The sequence below is a fragment of the Takifugu rubripes genome, chromosome 9, assembly GCF_901000725.2.
Source record: "Takifugu rubripes chromosome 9, fTakRub1.2, whole genome shotgun sequence".
NCBI classification, from domain to species: domain Eukaryota; kingdom Metazoa; phylum Chordata; class Actinopteri; order Tetraodontiformes; family Tetraodontidae; genus Takifugu; species Takifugu rubripes.
Window position 1 is genome coordinate 14,954,767 of NC_042293.1, and position 21,633 is coordinate 14,976,399.

Genomic DNA, 21,633 nt, shown 5'->3' on the forward strand with positions numbered 1-21,633 from the left:
TTGTTGTGGGGCTTTATTATACTGTGCTGAAATGCCATGGGAGTGAGGTTCCATCTGCCTCTCCACCAATCAAATCACCTGTGCTCCCCCTGATAGTGAACACATGTTCGTGCCATCTCTGACATCCCTGGCAGATCCACTCATGGTCTTCTGAGACAGACGAATCGTTTCTTCGCTGCTGACGCTTCTGTCCAGGTAAGATGCAGCTAAAAGTCCACTCTTGTTGGTTGCTATTGTGCTGCTAGTCTGTCATCATGTATTTCCTTATGCATTGATAAAGATTTGAAATTTGGAAAATGACCCCTAAAGTAAAATAGAGTGTTCTAGTGGGTCTATCAGGGTTTAACTGGAATTTGTATTCCGTACATTTTGCCACCAAACACGGGGTAAACCAGCAGTTTCACCAGATTTCTTTTGTATTCGTCTTCCCAAGAGGTCTGATCTCCAGGAGATGGCACACCTGCCTTCCAGGCGCCATGGCTACTCCCCCCACGGGCAGGCCGAACCGGCGCCCTGGGTTACCAAGGGTACAGCACCAGTCATCCCATCGGAGACCAACTCGTATCCAGCAACCAAAGCCGAGGAGCCAAACCTCCTCCTGGAAAAACAGCAACCTGCAACAGCTTTGGCTGGTTTGTTAAAAAGAATAAGGTGAGAAAACCATCTTAAGCTGTTGAGCTGTTAAAAACTAATAATTATGAATAGGTTTTAAACGTGCTGCTGCACCTTCAAGAATTAATAAACCACTTTCAAGTTATTATACAAAAACAAGAACTAATTCATTAAATTCTACAGAATTCCCCCGGAGGCCCAGAGGATTCTGGCTCGGTCCAACAGACCTGTCGTGAGCCTGGAGCGTCTGAACGTCCAGGCTGTGCTGCTGTCCTCGTCTCTGCAGCCCGTGGTCTCTTTAGTACGGCTGCCGGGTCAGACAGAACCCCAGATCAGCTGTGAGCCCGATCAGCAGGTAATCAAATGTTCCTAATTATTTACACGAGTCTGTAAGAAGTGTCGACGCAGCACCAAGACGGGTGGAACTCATCTGCACTTGTCTGTTTGCACAGAACAGTTCTAGACAAACAGCCAACACGGGCGGGCTCTCTGATCCGGACCGAGTTCCCGTTTTGTGGAGCGAAGCGTTCCGTCCTGACGGTTCCACCTCTGACGGTTCCACCTCTGACGGTTCCACCTCTGACGGGCGCGAACAGCCGTACATCCTCCTGGATTCTGGATCTGATGACTGGGACCCAGATGAGAGAGCAGAACCAGAAATGTTTTATCTAGACCCAGATCCAGAGCAGGGTATGGTGATCCAGCTGGATCCAGAACTGCAGATGGACCAAGATCTAGATGTCGAAGCAGAGATGAAATATGAAGTTGAGGACAAACGTGAGGATCAGAGATTTGAGGAGGTGGACTTATGTTCTGGGCAACCTGAAGGTGGTCCAGACATGGAGGAGGTGAATGAGCCGCAACCAGAGGAGAATGGACCAGAACCCGAGGACGTGGGTGAGCCAGGACCTGAAGAGTGGGATGGACCAGAACCCGAGGACGTGGGTGAGCCAGGACCTGAAGAGTGGGATGGACCAGAACCCGAGGACGTGGGTGAGCCAGGACCTGAAGAGTGGGATGGACCAGAACCCGAGGACGTGGGTGAGCCAGGACCTGAAGAGTGGGATGGACCAGAACCCGAGGACGTGGGTGAGCCAGGACCCGAAGAGTGGGATGGACCAGAACCCGAGGACGTGGGTGAGCCAGGACCCGAAGAGTGGGATGGACCAGAACCCGAGGACGTGGCTGAGCCAGGACCCGAAGAGGTGGATGGACCAGAACCCGAGGACGTGGTTGAGCCAGGACCCGAAGAGGTGGATGGACCAGAACCCGAGGACGTGGCTGAGCCAGGACCCGAAGAGGTGGATGGACCAGAACCCGAGGACGTGGTTGAGCCAGGACCCGAAGAGGTGGATGGACCAGAACCCGAGGACGTGGCTGAGCCAGGACCCGAAGAGGTGGATGGACCAGAACCCGAGGACGTGGCTGAGCCAGGACCCGGAGAGGTGGATGGACCAGAACCCGAGGGGTTGGCTGTTGGACCCGGGCCTGGCCGGGAGCAGGTGGAGAGCGAGGACTTCTGTGCCGTGTGTCTGAACGGTGGGGAGCTCCTCTGCTGTGACCAGTGTCCTAAAGTCTACCACCTGTCCTGCCACCTGCCTCCTCTCGTCAGCTTCCCACAGTAGGTGCAGCAGGAGGGTTCTGCTAGAAATGGTACCAGAAAGGATGGACCAGGAACTTCTGCTTCCTTTCTGTAACCCACCAGCAGAGTCAGGAACTAAACCCTGATTAGCTGGTTCAGCATTTCCCCCCAGTGATGCTGGATTATCCAGACATGAATTTACTGCATGTTTCCCTGGATGTGATGTTCTAGACACTCCTCATAGATGTTCCCCATATCTACTGCAGTCATGTGACCCAGGAGCCCTTGTAGCATAAGAAAGGAGGTAAAGCTCCTGCTACAGTAAAGGGCAGAGGCGTGCACTGCAGAATTGTGTTCTGGTTGTGCAGAATTGTGTAGACTTGGAGTCAGCGGCGCCTCTCGGTCCCGTCCGTCAGCATCAGCAGCTTCTGTGTGTCCCACAGGGGCGACTGGATGTGCACGTTGTGCAGACCCGACCAGGGAGCCGCCGGCACCTACGACTGCGAGAGCTCGCGCTCCCTCCGCGGCGTCCACGCGCTCTACACGCTGTCCAACCAGGAGCAGAGGGTGAGCTTCTCAGGGACGGTTTCCTCCTTCGCTAACGGACCCGACACGAGCCTTCGGCCCGTTTGGACGCGCTGTGTCACACCTGTGTCACAATGACGGTTTGTGTGTTTCCTGTGCAGAGGTGTGAGAAACTGGCGTTGCAGCTCTACAGCCACAGACTGAGCGGCCCGTTCCAGCAGCCCGTCAGCCCACTGGTCAGTCTGATGGATCAGCCCCTGATCCTGAGAGGATCTCCTTGGTCTTCTGGTTTCTGAGTTTTGTTCTTTGCAATCAAACGGAGCAAAAGTTGCAAATGGATCCGTTTGCGTATGAAAGCGCATGTGTGCTGGCTCCAACCCCGTGTGAATGTGTGCCTCCAAGGCCCGAAACTACTACCAGACCATCAAGAGGCCCATGGACCTGTCGGTGATCCGCAGGAAACTGGACAAGGCCAACACGCTGCACTACTTCTCCGTGGATCAGTTCCTCCAGGACGTCCTGCTCATGTTGAGGAACTGCGCCACCTTCAACTACGTGAGTTCACAACTTTCCCTGTCAAACACGAGCTTCTGATCTTCCAGCTCTGTTTCTGCCGTGCAGCCGGACTCAGAAGTTGCCCAGGCTGGTCGGAGCCTGGAGGTGTTCTTCCTGAGCCGACTGAAGGAGGTGTTTCCTGACCGGAGGTTCCCCACGGCCACCCAGGAGACCATGAACAGAGCGCGGCTGCGGTGGCTCCGCAAGAAGAAGGAAAGTTCCAGGAAGAAGAAATATTCCTGATGTTTCTGAGTCGGAACGCTCGCTGAGACCGAACGATCCTCTTCTGTACATCGGTGACTGCTGATGTAGCTCAAGTTCAGAGAAATGAAGACAGAAGGTTAAAATAATGGTTAAAATCTGTGTTCGACAGGATGTAAATGTGTGGCAACGCTCATTTAACCACCTGCTTTATATTTGGGGTCTGTTTAAAAATCCTTTTTATATTTAAATGCCAAATACTGCGCTAAAGTCTAGTTTGATTTAGCAGCTAGTAGCTAACTGTGTGAGCCGTTAGTGCCGTTTTATAATTACACACTTTTGTCCTGGTTCATTTCAACATCCGAAGGTCAAAGGTCGAATCCAGATGGAGGAACAGAATCTGCAGAAAAGAAAGAAAAATGCACAAAGTTCCACGTACGTTGAAAGGAAAAGAGCAGGTTGGGAAATCAACAGGAGCCGTGGAAGAGCGGTCAATGACCTCACTTCCTGTTTGGTCTTGCTTTGCACTTCCTGTTTGCTCTTTTCTGGGTTGGTTGGAAAACTGTAACAACGAATACAAAATATATTTCAACTATGCTGTGGTGTATTTTAGTGATCGGGCTTCTGAAGCCACTGGAGGGATCTTCTGGGATCATTTCAACATGTTATTTTAATTCCTTCTGAGCATCATCAGCTCTTCGTTCGTCCTGACGTCAATGTTTCATTGCATGTTGAGTTTTATTGATCAAAGTGCATGAAGTCATCATGAAGGGATCCTTTTCCAGATCACCGCAAGGCTCTTGTATGAAATGTAATCTGCTCGTCGTCTGTGGAGCCAATAAAAGAGGCTGAGATGCATGAAGTCATGTGATCGTGGCCCTTTGATCTGCGTTTGATCTCAAACGTTTCATCCATAAATGAGAGGAGCTCATTAACGCTGAGATAAAATAGGGGAAATTGACCGTGCGAGAGCCTCAAAGGGGGTCGTTGGGTCCTCGCGTCCGTTCAGGCCTCGTTTATTCAGCCCAGTAAACCGCTCGCACCTCACAGGGACGCCCCCCACCACGCCCCCCCACCACGCACGCACACACGCACACACGCACACACGCACACACAGAAGAAAACAATCTCAATGAATCCGTCTGATTTGAGGCGAATCCGCTGATGAGGGTGGATCGGGACCTTGTGTGTTCAGGAGTTAATGGATCTCGCACACAGGAATTCAAACATGTTTTTCCATATTTTCCCATATTTTCCGTGCGGATGCCCCCCCCGCCCAGGACAGAAACTTGGACCAGGTCTTGAAGCCATAAACCTCGGAGCGCTGGAATGAGCTCAGAGACCGGCGGCACACAATCGGAAACATGTGAAAAACATCCAAGCTGCCCGAAACAGAACAGGCATCATAAAAGTTCAGAAAAGTATCGAGTTGCTGGGCGTGTGTAGCGCCCCCTGGTGGCGGGCCGACTCCTAATGAGACATTTGAGAGGTTCTGCTGGACGGCTGGACCTGGGCCAGGAGTCCAGAGCCCTCCTGTCGCCACTTTGACCCTAAAGTTACTTAAGATGAAGTTTAAGACTTTGAAGCAGCGAGTTCAGTCCGACACCAATTAGGCCTGATGCTCATTAGCAGGAAGAGCCTTGACGATGCCCGTCAATAAATCGATTCCCTTCAGTGAAAGTGTGTTCTGGAGCGCCGACAGTGGTCCGATGGATCGTTGCTGGTCAGAGCATCAAGGATAGAACCCTCTAAACACGCCGTTCGTTGACTTTAATTAGGTCCTGTTGCCATTGGCTACACAATTCCTGCTCATTTATAACCAACACGTCATCAAGCGGAATGATCGGTGGACGCCACCGGTGCCGGTTCTGAAGATCACGACCACATTCTGGAGAGTCGGGCCTTTCCTCCCTCTGACAACATTCATCCAAACGACCCTTTTCCCACCAACAGCGCCCCCTACAGATGAAAGGCTTTACAAACGGCTGCTTCGAACATCAAAGACACCTCAGAGACAGTAAATGTAGCGGCTGCAAAGGTTTCGTGTTAGTTTAAGCGGAAACTTCGGCTCTGCAGGTAATCTCAGAAGATTCCAGACACGTTATGCAACGATCTGAGCGAAGCTTCTGATGATCGGGGGGGCTCACCGGCGTGGTGGCGGGTGCGCGGCGGCGTCCCTGTGAGGGCCTCCTGCCTGGTGCTCTCTCCTCCTCGTCTGATTAGAGGTGCACGGCTGCACGCTCGTCCTGGAAATGAAACAGGAATTTGGCTGGAGGGTTCAAAGCAATTTCACTGCCATATTTGTATTCTGGGGCCGTTTGGGTTGGTTCTGGTCCAAACGGCTGATTGAGGTCATGAAGCTAAAACCAGTTAGCATTAAAATTCCTGCTGCACTGGGGCGACCTGAATGCATCACACACACACACACACGCACACACGCACACACACACACTCAACAAAAAGAAGGCTTTGAAACAGTTTCTCAGTCCTGCAGCGACAGTTTACACAAGGCAAAAACTAACATTTGGAATAACGGGAACTATTTCTGACATACGTGCACGTTGTTTACATGATGACTGATATGATCCAGGCTGGAACAATTCTGGTAACAAAGCAAGTATGTAAATACACTAAACCAGCACAGACGGCTGCCGCGCCGCCATCAGGTTATGAAGTGGCCTTTTTTTAAGAGTGTGTGTGTGTGTGTGTGTGTGTGTGTGTGCGTGTGTGTGTTTGGGCCACTAACTCTGCATGCAAACAGATCAAAAACATCCATTTTTGAAGCGAGCCCACGGTCCCAGAGTGGGAGTAGAGGAGTGGGAATGTTCTGCCAGCGTGGCGCTCGCTCTTTAAAGGGGGCGGGGCTTATTCGTCAGGACTGCAGCCGGCCACCAGGGGGTGATCACTGGCTGATCAAGCTCCACGTACAGAATTAGGAAAGCCAGTTTTAGCAGGTTTTCCCATAACTGGGATGGCGTGACTTCCATAACTCCTCTTTATTAACAGCCCTGAAGGCTGCGGCGTTCCAGAATCGTTCCAGTCGGCCGTGATCTTTCGGTACCTCTGCAGGAGCGGAGCGGGGCGGGAGAGGCGGGAGAAGAGAGATAGGCAAGAAGGACGGTAGCCAGAGAGAACTCTGCTGGATATAACGCAGAGAAGAGGTGAGGCGTTTAGAGGGGCGCCTGCACCCACACAGGGAGGGGCGCTTGGTTTACACGCCTTCTGCTCCCTTCACTGAAGAGGTGGTGGTGGTGGGGAGGGGGGGGGGGGGGCGGCGTGCACTGGACGGAGCATTTAGAGCCCCGACGCTCAGAGACACAACACAGAACCCACCCAGGACCTGAGAGAGAACAGGCATGAACGACGTCAAGCTGGCGCTGCTGGGGAGCCCGGGGGCCGGCAAGTCAGGTGGGTGGGCACGATCCTTCCTCAGGAACACTTTAAGGCTGCCAACTTTACAGCTCAGAGGGCTCAGTTATCATCATCTTTATCCAAAATGAGGTCATTTGTGAGTGATTTTAAGATTCACCCCAACTGGATCAGAAAATCAGCTGTTGCTAAATCAGTTTTATGACTTTTGTGACCATAAATAAGGGGGGAGCAGAATCCTCCTGATTAGCAAGCTAGCAATTAATGAAGGTGTGTGTGCGCTACCGTTGATGAGTTGACCGTCTCCCTTCCCCGCAGCCGTCCTGGTGCGGTTCCTGACCCGACGCTTCATCGGTGAATACGCCTCCAACGCCAGTAAGAGTTTCCAGCCTTTGACGAAGGCGTCGCACCCGTGCGCGGCCCTGAACATCCACCTCCTTTAACAAGAACGTTTGTGGCTTCGCTTTATTCCCGATCCAGATTCTCTTTACCATAAAAGGCTGTCCGTCGACGGCCGGCAGCTGAACCTGGAGGTGTTCGACCCCTGTTCCCAGGTACAGACGCATCACCATCGGCTGTGGAGGGAACAAGCTCCTCTCAGCTGGTCTGCTTCTTACTAAATTCCCACTTTAATTGTAATTAGCGCTTGAGACTGTGGGAGACACAAACAAGCAGATCCGTGATCAGGAAGTCCGGAAGAGCTTCACAGAGGTGTTGACGGAGACATTTTGGAGGCTTCTGGAAGCTAGCCAAATTCTTAGTGGGGAAAACCTCGTCGTCAGGGTAACGGAGACGATACGCGAGCGTTTGTTCTCTTCGTTCTGGGACAGAAACATCGGACAAAGAGGAGTAGATGTGAGGGTGGAGCCCGGGGCCTTTGAACGACCCTGGATCAGGTGGTTCCTCCGCGCGTCCTGGCCCATTGAGCCCAACGCTCTGAAAACCTTCCTAAACCTTCTTACTCGCCTCACTAGCGCCCCCACAGGCTTTACAGCCGTTTGGGTTTATTAGAATACCGCTGGTAAACTGGTAGTTAGCGCACGGTAACGACACCCTTTCAGGATAAAACGTCTTCCGCCCTTTTGAGGAACCTGGAGCTCCTAACGAGGAAGGAACCCGAGAGGTTTTCCAGTGAGCCGAGGCTCCGCCCCCGACCCCCCTGCAACATTTGACCCACGTGAAGCTAACGAAACCACTGAGTTTTACCTCGTTATGAGATTCAGAACATCGACACGGATCTGCTGATTTACAGTGTAAAACTTCTGTGACTTATAAAGTAACAAGGAGGCGGAGCTCCGAGCTAGCATGAGAATTAAGACCGGTGTTGTTGTGGGCAGGGCTCAGGAGCCCGGCGGGTCCTGGAGGAGCCCATGGACTGGGCGGACGGGTTCCTGGTGGTCTACAACATCAGCGACCGCGCTTCTTTCTCCAACGCCAAGACGCTCCTGCGGCAGATTCGGGAGGCTCGTGTGGAACACTGCAAAGGGTCAGCGGCAGGTTCTGATTCCAGACGCTCCGTCCTTCCCCACGTTTGCTTCCTCTAGCGGGATGGGGAACGCCGCACGGGGGGGGGGCAGCTTTGGTCTCCATATGGAGGTCGGCGGAGCATTAGGTTCTGGCTCCACGTCCGCAACGCGAAGAATGCGTCTTAAATTCAGCGTCTGGCAGCAACATTAAAGGACGGAGAGAAATCCTCTCCTGGAGCCAGAAAAATACAAAATATAATATATAAATATACTAAATAAATATTTCTAAAATATTTTTTAGGAATTATGAATGTAGGAAAAGTTAATGTGCGTTTTAAAAATTCCGGTGTAGTGTTAGCATCCTCCTGCTAGCATAGCTTAGCCACTCCCATATATTGGTAATAATATGGATTTCAAGGGCTCCAACGGTGGCTCAGGGTCACGCGAGGGTCCACAATCGCCCCCCCCCCCCCCTATTGAAGGCAGGTCCCCCCCCAGATGAGTCGCCAGTTCATGGCAGGGCCCTATATGAGCGTTCCGGGGTTCGGTACCTTGCTCAAGGGTACCTGGGCAGCTGGGCAGGTGTTCTGGCAGCTCCCCCTACTACCAGAACACCTTCCATGGTTTGTCTGCCCTGGAGCTGGACCCTCTGCTGCTCGGCCCAGTTCTGCCCCACCACCCCCACTGGTGGCACCTCAGGTTTTCCTATAAACGACTGTTTTTAAACGGCTGCTGGTTTCTTTTTTAACTGAGCCTTCGAAGGTGAAGACCAGGGTGCTCCTCTTTCAGGGAGGTGGAGGTTCCCGTGTGCCTGGTGGGGAACAAACAGGACCTGTGTCACGCCCGGCAGGTCCCTGCAGACGAAGGCCGCTGCCTGGCTCAGGAGAACCGCTGCCTCTTCCAGGAGGTCTCGGCGGCCGAGAGCTACCAGGACATCTCCATCCTCTTCACCCAGCTCATCCGGCAGGTGCTGGAGCAGCTGAAGCAGCGGGCCGACAGACGGCGCTACAGCGGCTCCAGATCTATGGCCAAACTCATCACCAACGTCTTTGGGAAGAGGAGGAAGTCGGTGTGAGGAGCCAGTAAGACCACTGGTCAAGGACTGATGTACTGGTCAGGAAACACATGCAGAGTGTACTGGGAGACTCCCGCCAACCTGGAAAAGGTGGCGATGACGTCACGTGACGGCAGATCATCGCCCCCTGGTGGTGAACTGCACAATAGCCCTCGGTGTTAGCCGGTAGAGACATTTACTCTGTTGGTGCTGTTCGGGCGTCGGGGGGGGGGGGGCGCTGGCATCCACTTTTGGCACAATTTGCTTTTTGTGTGAACAACGAATAATTTGTTTGTAAAAAAAAGACGCTAGCACTATAGCTGACTGTAGCGCTCATTAGCAACTGTTAATGTTCGTCCGATAAACTCAAGAGTCCATTAAACTGTACTGCAGCAACAATATTCAACAACTTTTATGCTAACAGCAAATTTAAGACATTTTCTCCTGTTTGAATTTCTATACGTCACTTTTCTTTCTGTAGTTATGTCAGATTATTGCTCTGTAAACATGGAAATAAGTAAAATAGTTGTCGTCACTCAAGTGCAGACCTGCTCTGAACTCTTTCAAGGACCTTCTGGCTGCTCTGGGAGCACAAACACAAAGGAATAAAGCCCAAATCTGCACTGAAGCCTGGTTTCACAGCTGCTTTTGAGCGGTTAGCTTGGTTAGCGTTAGCCGCCAAGATGAGAAGGTTTTCACAAGGAAGGAGACTTCAGAACATGTGGAACTGCAGCATGGAGGAAGAGGAGGTGATGGAGGAGGAGAAGAGGAGGAGGAGGTGATGGAGGAGGAGAAGAGGGGGAGGAAGAGGAGAGGTGATGGAGGAGGAGAAAGAGGAGGATGGGAGAGTGATGGTGATGGAAGGAGGAAGAGGAGGAGGAGGTGATGGAGGAGGAGAAGAGGAGGAGGAGGTGATGGAGGAGGAGAAGGGGGGGAGGAGTGGATGATGGGAGGAGAGAAGCGGAGGATGGAGGTGATGGCGGAGGAGAAGAGGAGGATGAGGTTGATGAGGAGGAGAAGAGGAGGCGGAGGGTGATGAGGCGGACGGGAGGAGGAAGAGGAAGAGGAGGTGATGGAGAGGAGAAGAGGAGGAGGAGGTGATGGAGGAGGAGGGGAGGAGGAAGAGGAGGTGATGGAGGAGGAGGAGGGGGAGGAAGAGGAGGTGATGGAGGATGGAGGAGGAGAAGAGGGGGAGGAGGTGGATGGAGGAGAGGAGGGGGGAGGAGAGGAGGGGGTGGAGGAGGAGAAGAGGAGGAGGAGGTGATGGAGGAGGAGGGGGAGGAAGAGGAGGGATGGGAGGAGGAGAAGAGGGGGAGGAAAGAGGAGGTGATGGAGGAGGAGGGAGGGGAGGAAGAGGAGGTGATGGAGGAGGAGGGGGAGGAAGAGGAGGTGATGGAGGAGGAGGAGGTGATGGAGGAGGAGAGGAGGAGGAGGTGATGGAGGAGGAGGGAGGAGGAAGAGGAGGTGATGGAGGTGATGGAGGAGGAGGAGGGGGAGGAAGAGGAGGTGATGGAGGAGGAGGGAGGGGGAGGAAGAGGAGGTGATGGAGGAGGAGAAGAGGAGGAGGAGGTGATGGAGGAGGAGAAGAGGGGAGGAAGAGGAGGTGATGGAGGAGGAGGAGGGGGAGGAAGAGGAGGTGATGGAGGAGGAGAAGAGGGGGAGGAAGAGGAGGTGATGGAGGAGGAGAAGAGGAGGAGGAGGTGATGGAGGAGGAAGAGGAGGAGGAGGTGATGGAGGAGGAGGAGGAGGAAGAGGAGGTGATGGAGGAGGAGAAGAGGAGGAGGAGGTGATGGAGGAGGAGAAGAGGAGGAGGAGGATGGAGGAGGAGAAGAGGAGAGGAGGAGGAGGTGATGGAGGAGGAGAAGAGGAGGAGGAGGTGATGGAGGAGGAGAAGAGGAGGAGGAGGTGATGGAGGAGGAGGGAGAAGGAAGAGGAGGTGATGGAGGAGGAGAAGAGGAGGAGGAGGTGATGGAGGAGGAGAAGAGGAGGAGGAGGTGATGGAGGAGGAGGGAGGAGGAAGAGGAGGTGATGGAGGAGGAGGAGGGGGAGGAAGAGGAGGTGATGGAGGAGGAGGGGGAGGAGGAGGAGGTGATGGAGGAGGAGGAAGAGGAGGTGATGGAGGAGGAGAAGAGGAGGAGGAAGAGGAGGTGATGGAGGAGGGGGAGGAAGAGGAGGTGATGGAGGACGAGAAGAGGAGGAGGAGGTGGAGGAGGAAGGAGGGGGAGGAGGAGGAGGTGATGGAGGAGGAGGGGGAGGAAGAGGAGGTGATGGAGGAGGAGGGGGAGGAAGAGGAGGTGATGGAGGAGAAGGAAGAGGAGGTGATGGAGGAGGAGAAGAGGAGGAGGAAGAGGAGGTGATGGAGGAGGAGGAGGGGGAGGAAGAGGAGGTGATGGAGGAGGAGAAGAGGAGGAGGAGGTGGAGGAGGAAGGAGGGGGAGGAGGAGGAGGTGATGGAGGAGGAAGAGGAGGTGATGGAGGGGGAGGAAGAGGAGGTGATGGAGGAGGAGAAGAGGAGGAGGAAGAGGAGGTGATGGAGGAGGAAGAGGAGGTGATGGAGGAGGAGAAGAGGAGGAGGAAGAGGAGGTGATGGAGGAGGAGGAGGAGGAAGAGGAGGTGATGGAGGAGGAGAAGAGGAGGAAGAGGAGGTGATGGAGGAGGAGAAGAGGAGGAGGAAGAGGAGGTGATGGAGGAGGAAGAGGAGGTGATGGAGGAGGAGAAGAGGAGGAAGAGGAGGTGATGGAGGAGGAGAAGAGGAGGAGGTGGTGGAGGAGGAGGGAAGAGAGGAGCTGTTGGGAACCTCGTGAAATATTCAACTATTTCATTAATTGTTGCATTTTGACTATAAAACTGATCCTGATCCTGATCCTGATCCTGACCCTGATCCTGACTCCTAACCCTGACCCTGATCCTGACCCTGATCCTGACCCTGATCCTGACCCTGATCCTGATCCCTGATCCTGACTCTAACCCTGACCCTGACTCTAACCCTGATCCTGATCCATGACCCTGACCCTGATCCCTGACCCTGATCCTAACCCTGACCCTGATCCCTGATCCCTGATCCTGACCCTGATCCTAACCCTGACCCTGACCCTGACCCCGACTGTTGCTTTCCACATTCCGACTGAGCTCTTTTCCTGGAACTACAGGGAAAACATCGGCGCTTCCACCGGAAATTAAAGTTAAGCATCACTTGATAAGGTGCTAGTTTTTGTTATTTGTGCTCAACTTTAATTAAACCATCCGGGACATGAGGTGTTTCTCCAAAGCCTCCAGCCAGGACGGATTTCAAGTCCGTGAAAGACAAAAATAACTGGTTTGGACTGGTTTGGACCTGTAATACACAAAGTGACCGCTAGATGGCGCAGTTTCGCCTCGAAAGTTTGAGGATTTTAGCTGCGGCAAATATTGATAATCAATCAATTCAGATGATTTCATTGATTAATGGTGACCAGTAAAATTACATTTAATGATTTTCAAGTGTTTCTGAGAAAATTGGACAAAAATGGAAGTTTGTTTCGGTTAATGAATATTCGTTTCACTTTTGCTATTTTTCTTTATTGTTTTTACATTTTTAATCAAATGTGTATTTTTCCATATTCACTTCCATTAATTTTAGAACTTAATGATGTTGAAAATCAAGAATTGTAATTAATAACCCGTCACTGTTCAGAAAGAGTCTGATGCAGGAGAGCGCCCCCTAGGGTGCACGGACGAGCACGTCCAGGACGGCGGCGGCCGTGGCGACGCCCGCAGCGGTGGCTGATGGGTAATTTCTGGATGGAGCCCCGCAGAAACGCCTCTGACACAAAGAGACATGGAGATGAAACGAAAGCAGGAATCTGCTGGAGCGAAATGCTTCCTGCTTAAAGCTCCAGCTTCCCTCCATCCCGACTCCCTTTTTCCGAGGACAGATGGAAAAGGAGCCTTCGAGCGTGGCCTTGTGGCTTCAGGTCACTGGGCTCATTTGGCCCCCGTGTGGAGGAGGAATTGGTTTTGGCTCGGCCGAGGACAATCATCCCAACTGAGAGGATTGGATGCTGCCGGGACACGGCGGGAGCCAATCGGAAAGGCCATCGATCAGTTCCCCTTCGTCTCACAGCTGGCGAGCTCGTCCCCGCTCCAATCTACCAACTCCGCGGCTTAAAGGAGATCGGTGGGCTTCCAAAGACCTGAACCCTCCGCTGACACGGCTCCACGTTGGGGCCTCCGACGGCTCGACACCCAGTTTCTCTGCCTGCAAACAGCAGCCAGCTGAACCGTCTCTCCTTTAGAAACGAGGCAACGGTGGAACAATTATCCAGCAGCTCTCTGGGATCCGGTCAGTGGGATCAACAGAAACGTTCCCACACAATCAAAGATCTTCTCTGAACAACAGAGTCTCTCTTTGGGCCACATGTGACGCTGAGCAGCGCCTCAGGCTGGTTGCTCCTCCACCAGGGCCAGAGACCAGGGCCAGCCACAGAGACCAGAGACCAGGGCCAGCCATAGAGACCAGAGACCAGGGCCAGCCACAGAGACCAGAGACCAGGGCCAGCCACAGAGACCAGAGACCAGGGCCAGCCACAGAGACCAGGGCCAGCCACAGAGACCAGAGACCAGGGCCAGCCATAGAGACCAGAGACCAGGGCCAGCCACAGAGACCAGGGCCAGCCATAGAGACCAGAGACCAGGGCCAGCCACAGAGACCAGGGCCAGCCACAGAGACCAGAGACTAGGGCCAGCCACAGAGACCAGAGACCAGGGCCAGCCACAGAGACCAGAGACCAGGGCCAGCCATAGAGACCAGAGACCAGGGCCAGCCACAGAGACCAGAGACCAGGGCCAGCCACAGAGACCAGAGACCAGGGCCAGCCACAGAGACCAGAGACCAGGGCCAGCCATAGAGACCAGAGACCAGGGCCAGCCACAGAGACCAGAGACCAGGGCCAGCCACAGAGACCAGAGACCAGGGCCAGCCATAGAGACCAGGGCCAGCCATAGAGACCAGGGCCAGCCACAGAGACCAGAGACCAGGGCCAGCCACAGAGACCAGAGACCAGGGCCAGCCATAGAGACCAGCTTCCGTGAACCATCACCTCCATTCGCCCTCTCCGCACCGACAGATGGCCAAAAAGGCTTCGTGTGTTCGCTAATGAAGGACGCAGCTCCAGCTCACCTTAAATGTCAGGCTGCTTTTAGCGCAATTAGCCTAATGGGGTCCAAGTCTTTGAGGAGCCGCTAATGCTCGGGCCAGCGCGCCGCTGCTGGGGCTCACGGGCGTCACAATAATGGACAAGAGGGGGCTGTTATCAGCACGTGCATTTATCTCCACGGCTGATGAAGGACGAGACACTAACCATTATCACCCAGAGAAACTATTTAATTAGATGCATTAATAATTAAGCTAATTAGCTCCCATGTGCCTCTCAAATGAAGAGGCAACCCGGAGCTTCGCTTGCACCTCATCAGCTGATTAATTAGTGTGTTGATCGTTAGCTGTCTCGAGGCCTCTATAGGATCCGATGAGAGGGCGGATAATGAGGAGCAGTCCATCAATGGTGCTGGTTAATTAGTGTGACCTGATCCAGGGGCCATGTTGGAACATTTGTTTACGCCGCAGCTTCTAATGAGGGAGATTTAGAGCTGCGTCGTTTGTGGACCCCACTTCTGGGCCCTGAAACCCTCAAAGAGAAACGCGGCTCGAGATTACGTGGGATAACGATGATATCAACGTGGGATAAGGACGATATCAGCGTGGGATAAGGACAATATTAACATTGGATAACGACGATATTAACATTGGATAACGACAATATCAACGTGGGATAACGACGATATCAGCGTGGGATAAGGACAATATTAATATCGGATAACGACGATATCAATGTGGGATAAGGACGATATCAACGTGGGATAAGGACGATATCAGCGTGGGATAAGGACAATATTAACATTGGATAACGACGATATTAACATTGGATAACGACGATATCAATGTGGGATAAGGACGATATCAATGTGGGATAAGGACGATATCAACGTGGGATAAGGACGATATCAACGTGGGATAACGATGATATCAACGTGGGATAAGGACAATATTAACATTGGATAACGACGATATTAACATTGGATAACGACAATATCAGCGTGGGATAAGGACGATATCAACGTGGGATAACGATGATATCAACGTGGGATAAGGACGATATCAGCGTGGGATAAGGACGATATTAATATCGGATAACGACGATATTAACATCGGATAACGACGATATCAGCGTGGGATAACGACGATATCAATGTGGGATAACGACGATATTAACATTGGATAACGACGATATCAATGTGGGATAAAGACGATATTAACATCGGATAACGACGATATCAACGTTGGATAGCGACGATATTTACGTCGCATAACGACCCACCTTCTTCTGCGCGGTCTCCCGCCCAAATCCTCACGTGGTGACCTGCAGAGGGCGCCCGCGCGAATGTTCTCCTGATGAATCGGGACCGTTTTCCCTTGACTCCCCAACATGTTGAGGGTGTTGTGGTTTACAGAAGCGCCCCCCCCAGGAGGAATCTCGCTGTCCAATATTTGACCTTTCCTTCTCAGCCCATCACGCTCTTTGTCATCCTCAAAAACACACATGGCTTTACTGCACGCGCGCGAGAGCGCGCGAGAGCGCACTCGCGTGCACGCCCCGCATCTGCCAGCGCTTGGACTACAGGGCGCCCTGGAGATAATTGGTGTCCTTGGAGTTGAATAAGCTCATTCTAAAACACCTCAGGCGCGCGCCGTCCTGCTGCGCGAGGCTCTATTGAATAATTGATTCGGGGAGGGAGGGGGCGGGTCCTATCAGATCTGAGCATAATGACTTTATATAATTAGCACGCGGCGTGGGGGAGGGGGCGAGAGAGATGGGAGGGAGAGAAAGATGGAGAGAGGGAGAGTGGGTAGAGAGAGAGAGAGGGAGAGAGGGAGGAGAGAGGGGGGGGGGTGGAGAGAGGGAGGGAGGGAGCTCCGCGCGGAGCCTCGTTCGAGGACAGCTCGTGAGCCTGTGCAGACGCGCGGATGCTTCGGCTGTGACATCAGCGCAGATAAGAGAAGAAGAAGGACCTGGTGAGCTGAGCGGGGGGACACCGGCTCACGCGGACACCCCAGGCACGAGACGCGGAGCGTGCGTCCGCGTTTCTCCTCCTCGAAGTTTGAGCGTCACCAACAGCGAAGATTCCTGCTGATCCCAAGAAGAACCGCAGAATTCCTGCAGCCTGAGTGTTTGCGGGAGGATGGTGCTGGACACGGAGGAGAGTGAGTACAGATGTGCGTGTGTGCGTGTGCGCGCGCGTCTGCAACGACATCGGCGCGTGTCCGATCTCTGTCAACTTTACAGGAAACCTTGAAAGCTAAAGTCCTTTATTTATTTGTTCCACGTGAAACATCAAAGAGAGCAAGAGTGCTGAAACGGCTTTGATGTGGGTCGGTTCCAACACTCACCAACCTGATGGTTAGTTAAACTAACGGTTAACTAACGGGTTAACTAACGGGTTAACAGGTCAGGAAACGTACACAGACGATGTTTAAGCTGATAACACGGCGTCGAGCGTTGGGTGTTGGGTGTTGGAGGCGGATCCAGCTGGGTCACACCTGTAATGTCCTGCCCCCCCAGGTGTGTCTCTGGTGTCCCTCCAGTCCAGGGAGAAGCCGCGGGGCTGCGCCGGCTGCAACGGGAAGATCCGGGACCGCTTCATGCTGCAGGCCTTGGACCGGTACTGGCACGAGGACTGTCTGAAGTGTGCCTGCTGCGACTGCTGCCTGGGCCGGGTGGGCTCCACCCTCTACACCCGGGCCAACCTCATCCTGTGCCGCAGGGACTACCTGAGGTAACCAGAACCGCTCCGCGGGTCGGGGGGGTGAAGGGTTAAATTAGCCGGGTTGGACGGGCCGGCGGATCCTCCGGGATCGTGTTAAGGGCAGCGGCCCGATGATGGAGGCAACAGATGTGTCAAAGTGGATTTAGAGCCTCTTGATGAGCCGCAGGAACCAGAGAGGGAGAATGTGCACGTGAGCGTGCACAGGTGTGGACGCTCACGTGCACAGGCGTGGACGCTCACGTGCACAGGTGTGGACGTGCAGAACAGCAGCTTCAGCTTCTTTCCACCTGTTGAGTCAGACGGAAACGCTGGCAAATCTTAAACTTCACAGACGTTTGGGTCAGAAGTCGCAGCCCCAAAATGTGAGGACACGATGACGATCCAACGCTGCCTGAGGCGAGGAAGAGCGGAAGAGTCGGGAAGAAGAGTCCGGGAAGAAGAGTCCGGGAAGAAGAAGAGTCCGGGAAGAAGAGTCCAGGAAGAAGAGTCCGGGAAGAAGAGTCCGGAGAAGAAGAGTCCGGGAAGAAGAAGAGTCCGGGAAGAAGAGTCCGGGAAGAAGAGTCCAGGAAGAAGAGTCCGGGAAGAAGAGTCCGGGAAGAAGAAGAGTCCGGGAAGAAGACTCCGGGAAGAAGAGTCCAGGAAGAAGAGTCCGGGAAGAAGACTCCGGGAAGAAGAGTCCAGGAAGAAGAGTCCGGGAAGAAGAAGAGTCCGGGAAGAAGAGTCCGGGAAGAAGAGTCCGGGAAGAAGAGGCGTCCATGTGCTCGTGCGTGCTGAAGCACCCTGTTAGCATCCCCTGTTAGCCTCCCACGTAGCCAGTTCTTTTGTGTGATATTATGGGATGTCCACAGAGTTACAGCTGTTCCTCGGAGGTGTTTCCTGAAGCTTTGGACACCAACGGGAACCAGCTGCAACAGGTGCAGAAAGTTTGGATAGTTTTGATCTTTAAAAACCCGGTAAGGACGGGTTCTAATCTGGGGTCGCCTCTGGATCCGATCACACCTGTACGAGGGCGCGGAGCCCTCTGGACCAGGTGAGGAGGGATGTCCCCCCACCCTGAACCCCCTCCGAGGAGCCTCCTCATGACCTGACGTCTGCAGGACGGACCGGTCCCGTGCAGACGGACGCGGGTCAGGAGGGCGCCTCCCCTCGGGAACAAGCGGGTCTGCTGGGTCAGCAGGAGAACTCCTGATTCCTCGGCCTCGTTCTGAACTCGTGTCAGTCTCATGCACGGACCAGCTGGATTTGGTTGGAGCTAAGTCTCTCATTAGCCGCGCTGCACTTAAGAGACCAAAAGCCCTTTTGACAGTTAAATTGGCGAGATTGCCTCCTGTTTTCCTCATCATTCCCGGTTCAGGCCGAGAGCCTTTGAAGAGCCGGATTAAAACCATGTGATTTCTTTTAATTGGACCATTAGTAGAGAATTAGCATTGAGCTTTGCAGCCTCGTTAAGGAGAATGAAAAACCCACCAGGTGCCCGTTCAGGACTCGGGCTCGTTAGATCAGAACGTTCAGCTAATTAGCGCTCTTTGTTCCAGCGTTGCTCGCTCATTGGCCGACGTTTTTCCCTGTTGCGGCTCTGGGAAACACGCTCGGCGCTCCCGCGGATCTCGTCTTTCCAAACCTCCCTTTGGGAGGGGGCGCCGTCTGCAGCGGCTCAGGGAACAACATGGTACGTGGGCTCGCCGCTCCGGGGATCCGCTCCGGGGATCCGCTCCGGGCCCGCTCCCGTTTCTCTCCCCGGGTCCTGAGGTGGATCAGAGGCTCTCGTCCCAGCACGGCCTCCTGTCCTGATGCTCGCTCCTCACCGTTACCTGTTCGGACCTTCTGGCCTTTGGGATCCCGAACATCTGAGGAATTCTCCTCCGGGCTGCTCGACCTCACCGTGATCGCTGGGATCTCGTTGAAATGCGTCCTCAGACATTTATTCTCCCCTCAGGCGGCCTTTTAATGAACGTTCTCTCAAGTGCAGCCTTGCTTCCAAATTGAAATTCTCCCTTTATGACCAAATACCTGCAACGAGGCGTCTGAGCTCTGCGTGTCGCCCTCTCTGCAGACTCTTCGGGGTGACGGGGAACTGTGCGGCCTGCAGCAAGATGATCCCGGCCTTTGAGATGGTGATGAGAGCCAGAGACAACGTCTACCACCTCGACTGCTTCGCCTGTCAGCTCTGTCGCCACAGGTAAGATTGGGTTAGCGATTAGCTATCTTAGCAATTAGCCGCAGAGATCAAATTCAACCTGACCTAATGAGGAGGTGATCTGGTGAGCATATTAGCCATGCAGAAGGTGGAGGAACGTAGCCTCAACGCAGTGGTAGACCTGCACAGCCCCGCAATCATGAAAGATTCATTTCCTGATGATGAGCGGCGGATGTGGTTGAAACTGTGGCTGAACGCTGAAAATATGCCTGAAATGCTCCTGTGGGACCTGCTGCTTCACTGGGGTTGAGGCAGGAACCCAGACTCAGCTCCGTGTTTTCACGTGTCTCCGCAGATTTTGTGTGGGAGACAAGTTTTTCCTCAAGAACAACATGATCCTGTGCCAGCTGGACTACGAAGGAGGCCACCTTAGCGGCAGCGGCGAGAGGCCGCCGCAGTAAGAGGTGAGACGGGGACGGCGCTGAGCTACAGCCCAGACAGCTGCGCCCTCCCGCTGCCTCAACGCACGCTCAGACCTGTCCTAAACGTGACCCTGTGCAAAATCCTCCAACCCGAGCCCACTGGCACGAGCATGGGCCCAGTTTAGGGAACTTAGGGAACCGTTAAACACCAACTCCACAGATGGCTGCCAGCCAGATGGGCGGGGCATCAAAGGTGCGTTTGCCTTGTTCTTTAGACTGACGGCGGCTGCAGCGCTACAGTCCAGCAGGGTTAGCGTTAGCGTTAAAGTTAGCGTTAGCGTTAGCCAGCTTTAGAGGAGGCAGGCTGGTGCTGCCTGGCTACACAGGGTTTAAGCTAAGCTAATTATCCTCTATCACTCCCAGCTGTTGAGGGAAAAACACATTAAAATGAAGGTTGTGATGTTTGAGATGATAAATGTTTATTTGCTTTTGTTGCTAATGGAAACTGCTGTGACATTTGCTTATTTTAAAAAATAGATTTAACATAAACCCAAATGTCACCATCTGATTAATAATCCATGTTTGCAGCAGCCAGAGCTCTATTTCAAACATTTCCGGCTCGTTCCGGCTCGTTCCGGCACGGACGACATGTAAAACTGTCAGTTCATTTGGGAGAAGGGTTTGGGTTATCCCCCCCCCCCATGTTGGCAAGAGTATAAATTCCACAAAAAAGCTTAAAAGAGCAAATGGGGAGAGTTTGAAGGCGAGTGCAGCAGGAACCATGAGAGGCTTCAGATCTGACAGTCTGAGGTTGTTTCTTCACGTGTGTGAGGATGGAACAGAGCAGAGGAGCTTCGCTGCGTCTCCGTTTCCAGGGTTGATAATAACAATGATCATTCTCTCCAGAAGAGTTTTAACCTTCACTGAAGCTCATTTCTGGCTCTGCTGGCTTCATGGGGGATGATAGTCGGGTTGATCCTGGCGGAAACATCTCCTCCATCAGAACCCTCCCTGGACGCGGCTGTGCTGACGTCCACGCGTCCGTTTGTCTGTCTGCAGGTCAACGGCCTGTTTCCCACTGGACTCTGGCGGAGCGGCGAGGAGCAGCCGAGCGCCGCCGTCGGGAAGCGGAGGGACACTTTGAGCTCTGAACGTCGTCACTTCCTCTCGGTCCAAACCACCATTCCAAACTGGGCAAACGTGACGGATGGAGAGGAACCAGCGAGGCGCTCGCCGCTCCCGAGCAGCGTAATCAGGAATTCTGCCCGGCTGCTGAACACAAACTCATTTCCCTCGTTGGGACTCGAGCCGAGCGCCTTTCCTCAAACCGCCGCAGGTTTGCTTCTAAAGCTGCTTTTTTCCTGGACTCATTAAGATTTAGCTCAATTCCTGCGAGTGCTCGTTATTCAACACAGGCAAGTTTTAATTGGAAGCAAATCTGCCAAACGCTTAAAAAGCCTGTTTATATTTATTTCAGTCAGAAGCTCTCAGACTTGGATCGTTTATTGGTATTCAGATTTAAGGTGGACTTGACGTCCTGATCAGGTGACCAGGAGGTCCTGATCAGGTGACCAGGAGGGATCAACTGCCCCCTCAGCCTGGACGCTGCTCTGGAGGACCTTTAGTTACCCATGTTACCAGTCTACAGCTTGTCATTAACCAGCCTCACCCATCTCTAATAAAGTCCTGCTTTTCTACCGTCATGGTGAGCTGGGTGTGATCACTGAGCTTCAGCTGAACTTTGAGCGAAGCCTCTTATTTCTGCTGTTTTTAGGTCTCACATCGTGCTGCGACTCTTAAAAGCTGCTTTTACCAGTTTTCCACCCTGTAACCAGAGTTTTCTCTGCACGA

The 21,633-nt window shown here is 53.3% G+C and overlaps 3 protein-coding genes and 1 long non-coding RNA gene across 5 annotated transcripts; 3 read left to right on the forward strand and 1 right to left on the reverse strand.

The window, feature by feature from the left end:
• Positions 1–124: 124 nt before the first annotated feature.
• LOC105416966 (E3 ubiquitin-protein ligase TRIM33-like) lies at positions 125–4,339 on the forward strand. The gene is made up of 9 exons (XM_029841536.1): positions 125–195; positions 434–651; positions 796–967; positions 1,065–1,509; positions 1,558–2,233; positions 2,638–2,761; positions 2,881–2,955; positions 3,122–3,274; positions 3,341–4,339. Exons 2-9 carry the CDS (start codon positions 452–454, stop codon positions 3,515–3,517), a joined length of 2,022 nt encoding a protein of 673 aa, XP_029697396.1. The 5' UTR covers positions 125–195; positions 434–451; the 3' UTR covers positions 3,518–4,339.
• Positions 4,340–5,328: 989 nt separating this feature from the next.
• On the reverse strand, positions 5,329–16,109 carry LOC115251061 (uncharacterized). Its single transcript, XR_003889618.1, has 4 exons — positions 15,777–16,109; positions 7,130–7,496; positions 5,623–5,721; positions 5,329–5,434 (listed from the first exon to the last, which is right to left on the reverse strand). It is a non-coding gene; the product is annotated as an uncharacterized lncRNA (long non-coding RNA).
• rerglb (RERG/RAS-like b) lies at positions 6,728–9,904 on the forward strand. The gene is made up of 5 exons (XM_003967762.2): positions 6,728–6,883; positions 7,163–7,219; positions 7,325–7,398; positions 8,182–8,330; positions 9,100–9,904. The coding sequence occupies exons 1-5, from the start codon at positions 6,832–6,834 to the stop codon at positions 9,383–9,385; spliced, it is 618 nt and encodes a 205-aa protein (XP_003967811.1). The 5' UTR covers positions 6,728–6,831; the 3' UTR covers positions 9,386–9,904.
• Positions 16,110–16,361: 252 nt separating the features above from the next.
• LOC101063653 (rhombotin-1-like) lies at positions 16,362–21,484 on the forward strand. 2 transcript variants are annotated; one of them, XR_003889617.1, is made up of 5 exons: positions 16,362–16,660; positions 17,019–17,232; positions 19,277–19,402; positions 19,716–20,035; positions 20,842–21,484. XR_003889617.1 is itself a non-coding variant. In XM_003967777.2 (5 exons), exons 1-4 carry the CDS (start codon positions 16,639–16,641, stop codon positions 19,819–19,821), a joined length of 468 nt encoding a protein of 155 aa, XP_003967826.1. In that variant the 5' UTR covers positions 16,363–16,638; the 3' UTR covers positions 19,822–19,824; positions 20,842–21,484. The 2 variants fall into 2 exon arrangements, 1 of the variants encoding a protein (XP_003967826.1); XM_003967777.2 differs by having other exon boundaries at positions 16,363–16,660; positions 19,716–19,824.
• Positions 21,485–21,633: the final 149 nt, after the last annotated feature.